The 12,840-nt window shown below is 46.2% G+C and overlaps 1 protein-coding gene across 3 annotated transcripts in view; it reads left to right on the forward strand.

Annotated features, from left to right (window-relative positions):
• LOXHD1 (lipoxygenase homology PLAT domains 1) overlaps nt 1-12,840 on the forward strand; it is a 275,680-nt gene that overhangs the window by 167,284 nt on the left and 95,556 nt on the right. For all 3 annotated transcript variants that reach the window (XM_068251570.1, XM_068251579.1, XM_068251585.1), the window contains 5 exons: nt 481-677; nt 6,051-6,243; nt 7,079-7,239; nt 7,859-8,171; nt 11,971-12,122. In XM_068251570.1, the coding sequence (XP_068107671.1) occupies nt 481-677; nt 6,051-6,243; nt 7,079-7,239; nt 7,859-8,171; nt 11,971-12,122 (1,016 nt within the window). The remainder of the gene's footprint in view (nt 1-480; nt 678-6,050; nt 6,244-7,078; nt 7,240-7,858; nt 8,172-11,970; nt 12,123-12,840) is intronic.

Below are 12,840 nucleotides of genomic sequence, written 5' to 3' on the forward strand. Positions count from 1 at the left end.
GACACAAGGGGGACACAAAGGGACATAGAGGAGGACACAAGGGGGACACAAAGGGGCATAGAGGAGGACACAAGGGGGACACAAAGGGGCATAGAGGAGGACACAAGGGGGACACAAAGGGGCATAGAGGAGGACACAAGGGGGACACAAGAGGCATAGCGGAGGGCACAAGCGAGACACAAGAGGTACAAAGGGGGCATAATCCACAAGATGCCCCTTCACCATGGATGCACCAGGTTTAGTATATATAGTTTCTTCCCCTGGTTTTTGTCCTCTAAACCTAGGTGCATCTTATGTTCAGGAGCGTCTTATAGTCCAAAAAATACGGTAACATATAATTCCCATCTCCATAACCTTGTAATCCCTCCCGGTGTAAAATACTATTCTTCCTCTATGCCCTTACTCGCTCCCTCTTTCCTTTGTATTTGTTTTTATCCTTATATTTCATTTTACTCCTGACATGGTTTGCTTGTCCTGCAGGTATCAGCTATCATTTCCAGATTAAGACCGGAGATGTCAGCGGTGCCAGCTCGGACTCCAGAGTGTTCGTCAAGCTGTACGGAGAGAAAGGCGACACCAACAAGCAGTTCTTGCTGGTCTCTGACAATGATGTGGCCGACAACTTCGAGAGAGGAAGGGTGGACAACTTCACCATCAACACCATAGACATCGGAAGGGTCAGTCAATGGCAACTTACAGCAAACCTGAAGTGGCAATAAAGTGATGAGATAACAAGTGTGCCTAAGGTCCTACTGCTAAGCGGGACTCTCCTAGAATCCCATACGGTTGTTTTGGTTTGAAAGGCTAAACATCTAGATTTAAAGTTTTGATTGTCTCAGATGAATGGTGACTGATTTTATTTAATAATTATTCAGCTCCTATAGGGACAGATCTTGAACCATTCAACCTATCTGTTTCCTGCTCTCTGAAGTCTTTGTCTGAAACAAACAGGAGTTTTATGACCTTCAGTTAGTTAACAGTGAGAGCTAGACTGCAGCCCAACGTCCTGTCTGCAGGAAAACTGTCATTTAGTGCCCTGGATTCTACCCCTTACAGTGAGAAAAAAGTAACACAGGCTAGTTCTAAGTAGGATTTGGACTGTATATACATGTTTTACTCATAAAAAAATTCACTTCCAGGCCCCTTAAAGCCTTATTCAGAAATTCTGTATGCCTGACCTTATGCAGGAGAACAGAGGCGCCAAAAGGATAAAAGAAAGCTAAATGAGCTTAAAAAACCAAATTCTTGGTAGATAGAGGCGGTAGTGGTGGACTTACCTCCTCCAAGTAGACACACAACGACTATAGTAAAGACAGTCAATATATTTTATTTATGAACTCCAAATATGCAACGCGTTTCACAGGTTTGATCCCGCTTCATCAGGCAATAACAACGGAGCAATAGCATGTGTGGTCAGTAGAAGAGCCAGGCACCTATGCCTGACCTGTATGTGTCCCTCCTATTCTATGCACCCAACCCGCCTGGGGAGTAACAATTGGCCATATTTGATTTTCTAAGCCTTCTGTTGTTATTGTATCCTACAACATACTATACCTGCTGATACTCTGAGGGACAGGGCTGCCTTCAGGTCATCACAGGTGGTACAGCAGTATGGGGCCCGAGTGAGACTGAGGCCAGGTGAGCAATGCCATGCACATGGGCCCCAGCTGCAAGTCTATCACAGAATGTACAGACTGTCAGTGAATGTGGCTGTGTTCGCCTCGGCTGGCCGATTCTGCATTGCGTTTTTTGGGTGATTTTGCCATACTTGTGCTTCGCCGTTCTCATGTTGCAAATCGCCAGCGCTGCTTAAGCACTGCAGGGAGAGTAATCCCATAGGATTCCATGTGTCACAGAGATTTGCTTAGCACCAGCAACCACCTTAACTATAGGGGATTCATCTTAAAGGACAACTGTAGTGAGAGGTATATGGAGGCTGCTATATTTATTTCCTTTTAAACAATACCAGTTGCCTGGCTGCCCTGCTGACCTATTTGGCTGCAGCAGTGTCTGAATCACACCAAAAACAAGCATGCAGCTAATCTTGTCAGAGCTGACAATAATGTCATAAACACGTCATCTGCTGCATGCTTGTATGGCTAAAGCTCCATCTACACGACAAGATTCTTTGTACGATTCGATTACGATTCTATTTACGATCCGATGAAATCAGACATGTCCGATCAGGATTCAATTCGATTCAATTCGATTTGTCATTGTTTTGCAATGGCAATCAAATTGAATCGAATCGAATCCCGATCGGACATGACGGATTTAATCCAATCGTAAATAGAATCTTAATCGAATCGTACACAGAATCGAATCGTGTAGATTGGGCTAATGAGTATTACAGGCAAAGGATCAGCAGGACATCCAGGCAACTGCTATTGCTTAAAAATAAATAAATATGGCGGCCTCCATATACCTCTCACTTCAGTCGTCCTTTAAAAAGAACCCGAGGTGGTTTCTAAGAATGATATGCGCACACAGAGGCTGGGTCTGCTTATATTGCCCAGCCTCTGTTGCTACCTCAATCCCCCCTAAGTTCCCCCTCCGCTCTACTATGCCCTCATAAATCACAGCCACGCTGTCGACACACAGCGGGCTGTGTTCACCTATGTAGTGTCACTCTCGCCGCTACCCCCCCCCCCCCCCCCCGCCTCCTGCATAGCTCCAGTCCCCGCCCGCGTCCCTTCCCTCCAATCAGCGGGGAGGGAAAGAACGCGGGCGGGGACCAGAGCTATGCAGGAGGCAGGGGAGCGGCGAGAGTGACAGTAAAGAGGTAAACACAGCCCGCTGTGACACGCCGCGTGTCGAAAGCGCGGCTGTGATTTGTGGGAGCATAGCAGAGCGCAGGGGGGACTTAGGGGGGATTGAGATAGCAACAGAGGCTAGGCAATATAAGCAAACCCAGCCTCTGTGTGCGGATATCATTCTTAGAAACCACCTCGGGTTCTCTATAAAGAGAAACTCCAACCTAGAATTGAACTTTATCCCAATCAGTAGCTGATACCCCCTTTTACATGAGAAATATAATGCTTTTCACAAACAGACCATCAGGGGGCGCTGTATGACTGATTTTGTGCTGAAACCCCTCCCACAAGAAGCTCTGGGATTATTATTATTATTATTTATAGTATTTATAAAGCGCCAACATTTTACGCAGCGCTGCACAATAGATAAATGGGTTAACATACAGGTAGAACATACGGAAACTCACAACAAAACAAGATCATGCAAATGATTTGATAACAATACAGTATCATAGGTCAAATTAGAGACTGTTCGAGTCTACAAGAGGGGTGGTTGCGAGTAAGATTGCATAATCAAGCTGGATACGTTAGGGAGGAGGGCCCTGCCGGAGGCCTACAATCTAAAGGGTGGGGTGGAGACAACAGGTGCGTCTTTTGAGAGGTGGTCTAACAGAACATATTATGGTGCTGGTGTAGGGGGGTATGCGAGCGTGAAGAGGTGAGTCTTGAGAGCTTGTTTGAAGGAATTAAAGGTGGGGGCGAGTCTGATGGCTGGTGGGAGAGAGTTCCAGAGAGTAGGGGCGGCCCTGGTGAAGTCCTGCAATCGTGCGTGTGACTGAGTTATGCGTGGTGCGACTAGGTGCAGGTCATTGGAGGATCGGAGGGGGCGGGCTGGTATGTGCCTGTGGACCAGATCAGAGATGTAGGTTGGGCAGGTCTTGTGCACTGATTTGTAGGCAAAGCACAGGATTTTGAAATTGATCCTAAAGCTGATGGGGAGCCAGTGTAGTGCTTTACAGAGCGGAGTTGTAGAGGCGCTGCGGTGAGAAGAATGTATCAGTCTGGCTGCCGCATTCATTACCAATTTAAGTGGGTCAGTACGGTTAGAGGGGAGGCCAGATAAAAGAGAATTGCAGTAGTCTAGGCGGGAGATGACAAGGGCGTGGATAAGGAGTTGAGTGGTGTCAGAGGACAGGTAGGAGCGGATCTTGGAGATGTTGCGGAGGTGGAAGTTGCAGGATCTGGCAATACCTTGGATGTGGGCGGTAAAGGAAAGTTCAGAGTCCAGAGTAACACCTAGACAGCGGGCTTGGGAGGTAGGGTGGATTATAGTATTTTCAATAGTGACGTGAAGATCTGGGAGGGGTGCAGCTGTGCGGGGTGGGAATATTAGAAGCTCAGTCTTGTCCAAATTAAGCTTCAGGTACCTGGCAGCCATCCAGGAGGAAATGGATGTGAGGCAGGCAGAGACTTTGTCCATGGTAGAGGAGGAGAGGTCTGGGGTGTGGAGATATATCTGGGTGTCGTCGGCATACAGGTGGTAATTGAAGCCCATGGAGGAGATGATTTTGCCAATTGAGGCAGTATAGAGTGAGAACAGTAGGGGTCCTAGGACGGAACCTTGAGGAACACCAACTGAGAGGGGTGTAGGAGTGGATGAGGAGCCATTGAAAAATGTTGTAAAGGAGCGGTTGGAGAGGTAGGAGGAGATCCAGGCTAAGGCTAGGTCCTGAATGCCCATTAGCTGCAGGGAGTGGAGGAGGAGGGAGTGGTCGACAGTGTCAAATGCCGAGGAGAGGTCCAGGAGGAGCAGGATGGAGTATTTACCTTCGGCTTTGGCAAGGGCGAGGTCATTTACCACTTTGGTGAGGGCGGTTTCTGTAGAATGGGCTGTGCGAAAACCAGATTGCAGGGGATCGAGAAGGGAGTTGGAGTTAAGGAAGTTGGTCAGGCGTTGGTGGGCCAGGCGTTCAAGAATTTTTGAGGCAAAAGGGAGGAGAGAGATTGGGCGGTAGTTGGATGGCAGAGCAGGGTCAAGTGAAGATTTCTTTAGTAGGGGAAGCACAGTGGCCTGTTTGAATACGGAGGGGAAGATGCCGGTGGAGAAGGAGAGGTTGAACAGATGGGTGAGGACAGGGGCCAGATCAGAAAAATGTGGGCGCAGAGAATCAGATGGGACCGGATCTAGGGGGCAGGAAGTGGCAGGTGAAGTTGCCAGCAGCTGGTTGACTTCCTCCCCCGTGACAGGATTGAAGGAGGTAAGGGAGGAGAAAGAGGAAGGAGTCGGATGTGGTGGGGAGGCGGGGGCGATAGAGTGGAGGAGAGAAATATCCTTCCGGATGGTTGTAATTTTGTTGATAAAGTAATTTGATAGGTCAGTGGCTGAGAGGGTGGAGGTTGGGGGGGGAGGTGTGGGGTTAAGTAGGGCATTGAAGGTGGCAAAAAGACGACGTGGGTTGGAGGCTTGGGTAGCGATCAAGTGAGTGAAGTATATCTGGGATGAGGTACTTTTGGCAGTTTGTTACAATGTAACAAGGTTCACAGACAGGAAATAGCGGTTTACAGCTGTCTCTAACATCCAAAACAGCTAGCAGCAGCTACATAACCTGCCCACAGTAAAAATGTCACCATGTAATACATGTCAGAATGTAAATCGGGGAGAGGAAAGATTTTACAATGGGCAAACACTGACTAAATCATTTATACATAATTATGGTAAAAATGAAGCACTTTTTTTACTACATTATTTTCACTGGAGTTCCTCTTTAAATATAGGGGGGTGAGGGGCGCCCAGTAGGTTTTTCCAGTATGGGGCCCAGAAATTTCTGATGGCAGCCCTGCTCAGGAATTTCTCTAAGGGCTGGTTCAGACGGGCGTTTTTGTGGCGTTTAACGCAGCGTTTCAGACGCAGCGTTTTTTGGGATCTACTGCCATCCCATGCAAGTGAATGGGAGCGTTTAGAGCTGGCTTTTGCAGGCTTTCATGAAAGCCTGGCAGTAGATCCCAGCGTTGCGTCTAGTCTCAAAAGCAACATGCTGCTTTCAGAGGCAGTAAACGCCAGGAAACAATAGCAGAGACCAGAACTGCTAGCCTTGAACGCTTTTCAAAAGCTTTCAAAAGCTAGCTTTTAAACACGGGCGTTTGAACGCAATGCCAAGCAAAAGCTCAGCAGACGCCCGTGTGAACCAGCCCTAAGTTGGAGAACAACACTCATTTAACAAAGCTTTGCAGATAGAAAGTAAATTACTGTAGGAGCCAAAAAGCCTGACTTGCCCCCATCTTTGTTTTCTCCTGTAGATAAACAAGCTGCTGATTGGCCACGATAATGTAGGAATTCGCGCTGGATGGTTTTTGGGCAATGTTGTGGTGCAGGTCCCGGCTCACGGCAAGCAGTACATGTTTCCGGTGAACCGCTGGCTCTGCAAGGACGAGTGTGATGGCAAAGTGGAGGTCGAGGTCTACGCCAGCGAAGTCATCGACATCGAGAAACGTAAGAAGGAATTGCATATCTGCTGGGAAGTGCATGCTTCAAATAATGTTTATGTTGACCTGTAATCTCTGGAGGACTGCTGTAGTGCCAGGTCACATGACCACTGTCACATGGTCTCTGCCAGAAGGGCTCTGTCTTGATTGGCCAGTTTTAGAATTGGGTGTTTCATAGAAGGGAGAAAAGTTTCTGATAGTAAAACTCTAGTTCTGCCAGAGTCTGTATAGTTATTTTACTAATATTATAAAAGCGAACGTTTGGATGTTTGTTACCCAATCACGCAACAATGGCTGAACGGATTGGAATGAAATTTGGCACACACACAGTACATTACCTGGAATAACATATAGAATACTTTTTATCCCCATAACCAAAAAGTGGGTAGAGACAAATACAAATTTCACTGGGAAAATGTAAATATTTGTTTAATTTTAGTGCAAATTATTGATGCCAAAGATTGCAAAGCTCACAAACAAGGTCATTGAGTAATTGTGTGTTAGGATTAGAAAAGGTGGGCGGAGCAAACACCAGACAAATACATCCCCGGGCAACTCCGGGGCATCAGCTAGTAGTTAATAAAATAATATTTTAGACTAATTATGCACAAAAGGTTTGTAAAAAAAAAAAAGAAATCTGAGAGTCCTAAAGCCAGCCCAGTACATGTATACCTTGTCTCCCAGTATGAGGCAGCACGAAAAAGGTTATAGTTGTCTGTCTTTCCTTGCATTAAATTGGCTCCTGTACCTGGGAAGTCTTGACACAGAAACCTGTATAAGGTGAATAAGTGTGTTTTTCTTGGTGTGGTTAAAGTTGACAGCTAGTCTAATTGTTCTTGCAGTGATTAATTATGAGGTCACTGTCACCACCGGAAGCCTGCGCGGGTCTGGCACCAACGCCAACGTTTTTATGCAGCTGTACGGAGATCGCGGGAAGACGGAAGAGATCGTCCTACGTAGCCGCTCCAATGACTTTGAGAGAGGAGCTGAGGATATATTTAAGGTTTGTGACCTTTTTTATCTTTTACAAAGTTTCAGGATGTTTAAAAGTTTAAACTGAAAACTGAAAGTTAGGCACGAGGCTAGGTTCATGAATTCAGTGGAGTGGTGATCAAGTAGACCAGGTAGTTTAGTCATTTAATGGAACCTAGTAGGAAACACAAGGGGGAGGAACCTGCCCAAAGGCTTACAATCTAAAGAGAGGGGGGTAGGGACACATTTGGTGGGGGACGTTGTATAGTTGCTAAGCAGTGGAAGGTAGGGCCTTGATGAGGGATGGTAGGTGTGTTTTGAGGGCTGTTTGAAGGTGTAGAAGGATAGGATGAGCCTGATGGGTGTTGGAAGGGAATTCCAGAGAGTAGAGGCAGCTCTAGAAAAGTCCTAGAGTCACGCATGTGAATGGGTCATGCGTGGAATAGTCAGGTGCAGGTCATTGGAGGATCGAAGTATGCGTCCAGGTTTGTTCCTGTGGATAAGTTCAGAGATGTAAGTTGGGCAGGTATTGTGAGAGGATTTGTAGGCCAAACACAGTATCTTGAATGGATGTATCCCTCGCCCCGCGTATTGTACTTGTTGGCCGAGAATTTAAAACTTTTAATTTTGCATTTAATACTTTTTGACAGATAGAGGCAGCTGACATTGGCAAGATTCTCAAGCTGCGAATTGGGCACGACGGTAAAGGCATCGGAGACGGCTGGTATTTGGAGGCGGTGGAGATAAAGAGAGTCGGGATACAGATGATGCCCGTGGCACAGCCAGCCGATAAGAAGAAGAAGACGAATAAGAAGAAGAAGTCCGGCAAGGAGGAGGAGGAGCTGCAGCCGCAGGAGGTTATCGAGTCCTATAAGTTTGAGTGTCAGCGGTGGCTGGCTCGCGGGGAAGGAGATGGAGAGCTGGTTGTGGAGCTTCTGCCTCTAGAGTCCTCTGGGCTGGAGGGTGAGTGACCGCTGCGCATGCTAATCACAACCCTATACAAATCTAAGCCCTATTATGCACAGAACAAGACTAATAACATTTATATTGCACTTTTCTCCTGGCTGACTCAACGCACCAGAGCTGCAGCCGCTAGGGGCGTGCTCTATAGGCAGCAGCAGTGTTAGGGAGTCTTGCCTCCTACTGAATAGGTGCAGCTTACTGAACAGGAAGAGCTGAGCACAGGTCTCCTGTGTCAGAGGCAGAGCCCTTAAAGAGAAACTCCGACCAAAAATTTAACTTAATACCAATCAGTAAACTGATACCCCCTTTTACACGAGAAATCTTTTCCTTTTCACAAACAGACCATCAGGGGGCGCTGTATGACTGATATTGTGGTAAAACCCCTCCCACAGGAAACTCTGAGGATCGTGGTACTCCTGGCAGTTTCCTGTCTGTGAACCTTATTGCATTGTGGGAAATAGCTGTTTACAGCTGTTTCCAACTGCCAAAAAAGCATGCAGCAGCTACATCACCTGCCAACAGTAAACATGTCACCATGTAATAAATGTCAGAATGTAAATCAGGGATTTAAAAGATTTTACAATGGGCAACACTGACTAAATCATTTATACATAATTATTGTAAAAATGAAACACTTTTTTTTATTAATTATTCTCACTGGAGTTCCTCTTTAACCAGTACACTATCCAGCCACTGCTACATGATAATAAAAACTGTGACGTCACACAGGCCCTGATTGGCAAAGACTGGAGAGCAGTTGACAGGGTTTTTTTAATAAAAAAATTCCTGCAGTCAGGTGGCAATATTTAGCAACCCTCACTTGGGTCATGTCAGAACATTTATTTATTTATTTATTTATTTGTTGTATTTATAAAGCGCCAACATATTACGCAGCGCTGGACATTAATTTAGGTTACAGACAATATTTAGGGGTGACAAACAGCAATATGACAATACAGGAATACAAGAAAACCAGATCACACAGCACAGTATGAGTACAAGGTAATGCTTAGTCAGTCACTGGAGGGGAGCATGGAGTTAGGCAAGTTAGGTTCACTCAAATGCATAGCATGGGTGCACAGTAATAGAGGTGCATGATCAGGTAGGACACAAAAGGAGTGAGGACCCTGCCCAAAGGCTTACAATCTAGAGGGAGAGGTATGGACACGAGAGGTAGGGGACCAGAGTTCGGCTGTGGGTTTAGAGCAATTGTGAGGGGTGGTAGGCCAGAGTGAAAAGGTGAGTTGTGAGGGCCTTTGCACATTGTGAGGACTTTCGCACAGTGAGTGAAACACCAGCGTCATTACAGATCATTAAAGGGCAACTGAAGTGAGAAGAATAGGAGGCTGCCATATTTATTCCTTTTTAAACAATACAAGTTGCCTGGCCGCCCTGCTGGTCTATTTGGCTGGCGTAGTGTACTGAATAACACCAGAAACAAGCATGCAGCTCTTCTTGTCAGATCTGACAATAATGTCAGAAACACCTGATCTGCTGCATGCATGTTCAGGGGCTATGGCTAAAAGTATTGGAGTCGGAGGATCAGCAGGACAGCCGGCAACTGGTATTGCTTAAAAATAAATAAATATGGCAGCCTCCATATCCCTCTCTCTCCCTTCAGTTGTCCTTTTTAAAGGGATACCGTAGGGTCAGGGGAAAATGAGTTGAAGTTTCCCGGGGCTTTTAATAGTCCCCCGCAGACATCCTGTGCCGCGCAGCCACTCACCGATGCTCCAGCCCCGCCTCCGGTACACTTCTGGAATTTCAGACTTTAAAGTCTGAAAACCACTGCGCTTGCGTTACTGTGTCCTCGCTCCAGCTGATGTCACCAGGAGCATACAGTGCAGGCCCAGACCATACTGGGTCTGCGCAGTACGCTCCTGGTGACATCAGCAGGATCGAGGACAGGGCAACGCAGGCGCAGTTGTTTTCAGGCTTTAAAGTCTGAAATTCCAGAAGTGAACTGGAGGTGGGGCCGGAGCATCGGTGAGTGGCTGCGCGGGTACAGGATGCCTGCGGGGGAACATTAGAAGCCCCGGGTAAGTGCAACTCATTTTCCCCCAACCCCCCTACAGTGTCCCTTTAAGGCTCTGCTTTAAGTGTAGGAGGTAGGACTGCAGGGAATCACAGTAAGTGACATAGTCCTGGCAGGGAGACACCCACCTTGAGGTAAAGATAAGGACTCGCCTACCTACAGAAAAACCATGCTGGAACAGTACATTTTCAACTAGTGAACACGAGCCAGCCCTATGTTTTTTTCTCTATTTTTTGATAGGCCTTAAAGCGGACCTGAACTCAGAAATTCCTCTCTGCTCTAAAAGATAACCAACAGCATAATGACCTTTAAACAAATAACAACAAAAAAACACTTCTTTGTTACAGCTGATACAAATCCTGCAGTTTGACTACTTCCCACTTATACGGAACCAGACATTGTTAACATCCCTTGTTTACAAATTAGCTCTCTGCTGTGGCAGTCAGCTGACACAGCTGAGAGATCAAATTACAACTTGTGTGTGGTCACAGATTAGGGGGAATTAGACAGGCGTAAACTCTCTAAATACATACAGGGTGCATTTCTCTATGTTTTCCTCCTGTGCAAGAGTTCAGGTCCACTTTAAAGTACTCTGGTATCAATTTAAAAAGCAAAAATGAGATACTTATCTCAGGAGTTCTAAGCTGCTGGATGGCCCAGATGTTTTCCAGATCCCCAGAGGGGTCCTGTGGGGTCTCTCTTCACCTTCTGATTATCTTTCCAGCCACGGACAATCACATCCAGACTGGGCATACATGAGTACAGTCCACGCATGGCCAGTAGAATAAAGCCGGTTATGCCATGAGTGCCTCGTTCTGGTCTTGCTAACGTCATCAGGACGGAAACTGTACCGTCCTGATGAGTCAGTGAGATCACGTGACCCGCTCGGTGGAGCGCAGAAGAAGCCGACCTGGAACCCGACCTGGCGAGATCGGCTTCGCCAGCGGAGAAGACCGGGAGCCACCGGAGCTGCGGCGAGGGCACAGGACGGCTGCCAGGGGCTGGAGGAAGCCCCAGCGAAGTGGATCTTTATTTTTTTTCCTTCCTGGATATATCCTTTAAGTAAGTACTGTATCTGACTTAAAAAACAAACAAACAAAAAAACGATTCCCATTGACTTTAAACATAACATAAAACTGTGTAGGATATCATTTTTAGAAGTAGGAGAATAGATACAATTGTTTATCTCTTCACTTTGTTTTCACTTAAAGAGGAACTCCAGCCTAAACAAACATACTGTCATTAAGTTACATTAGTTATGTTGATAAAAATAGATAGGTAATATAATCTCTTACCCACACTGTTTTAAAAGAACAGGCAAATGTTTGATTTCATGATGGCAGCCATCTTTTTGGTTGAAAGGAGGTGACAGGGAGCATGAGACACAGTTCCAACTGTCCTGCGTCCTGAGCACCTCTCCCAGTTGCTAGGCAACGTGAATAACAACATAGGAAATCCCATCATGCTCTGCAGAGCATCAGGGAAAAAAAGCCTGGGCTTTTTTTTCTTTGATGAGTGGAGCTTAGCTAAAAATGCAGCTAAAAATGATGCTTTGATAAGAAAAACAAAGTTCAAATGCTGGGAAACTGTTAAAGAAACACCAAGCCTTTTCAGTCAGTTCTGCTGAGTAGATTTTTAGTCCGGAGGTTCACTTTAAGTATCGCTAGATGGTCCTCACCTGCAGGAAAGTGCTATTAAAATAAGATCATTGTATATATAATGGAGAAGTCCTTTAAATGTAACCATTGCTTGTATCATTTCCAGAGAACACCTACGAAATCCATGTGGTCACCGGCACGGTTTGGGGAGCCGGCACTGATGCGCGAGTGTTTATAACTATCTATGGAGAGGTCGGGGACACCGGAGAGAGGCAGCTGAAAAAGTCCGACCATCTCAACAAGTTTGAGAGGGGCCAGGTAAGACCTGCTTCTGAAGTCACATAAAAGAGCAATAATGCAAAAGTAATAAAGGTATTGTTACTCATTCGTTTACAATGTACAGCACTACTATGTTTATGAAGATTCACCGAGGCTCTGCAGAGATTCACTGAGATTAAAGTGTACCAGAGCTGAAATAAGTAAACAGATTTATACATACCTGGGGCTTCCTCCAGCCCCATCCGCTCCGATCTTTCCCACGCCGCCGTCCTCTGCTGCCCACAGCTTCGGGAACTGATGTCAGACGGCTGGATGATGAAATCATTATGAGCTCAGGGGACATTAGCATCTATCATAGTGTCAGTTCATAGGAACCATCAAAGCTCTACAATATTGAGACTTCACAGGTCAGGTCAGCTGCTGGCTGAGGCCTCTGTGGTGTGCGTCGGTGGTGGGTCCACACATGAACCATCATTCTTGGTGGCCAAGACGATTTACATAGGCCTAGGCTGGGTGATCGTGCTTCAGCATTTACCTAATGAGGATCAGTGGAAACAATGAAGGAGCGCTCTTTCCTACCCTAGTTTGGTTTTAGATGTTTTTATATACTGCGGATCTCATGCTGTTTGACCGGATATTTTTGTAACAATAAACATGTTTTGACAAGCACATGCAGAACCACCAGACTCATTTATAAACAAATATGGAAATTATAAGGGGCTTTCAATATTGGGCTTCCAATATTACATTCATTGCC

The sequence above is a fragment of the Hyperolius riggenbachi genome, chromosome 1 (assembly GCF_040937935.1).
Source record: "Hyperolius riggenbachi isolate aHypRig1 chromosome 1, aHypRig1.pri, whole genome shotgun sequence".
NCBI lineage: Eukaryota > Metazoa > Chordata > Amphibia > Anura > Hyperoliidae > Hyperolius > Hyperolius riggenbachi.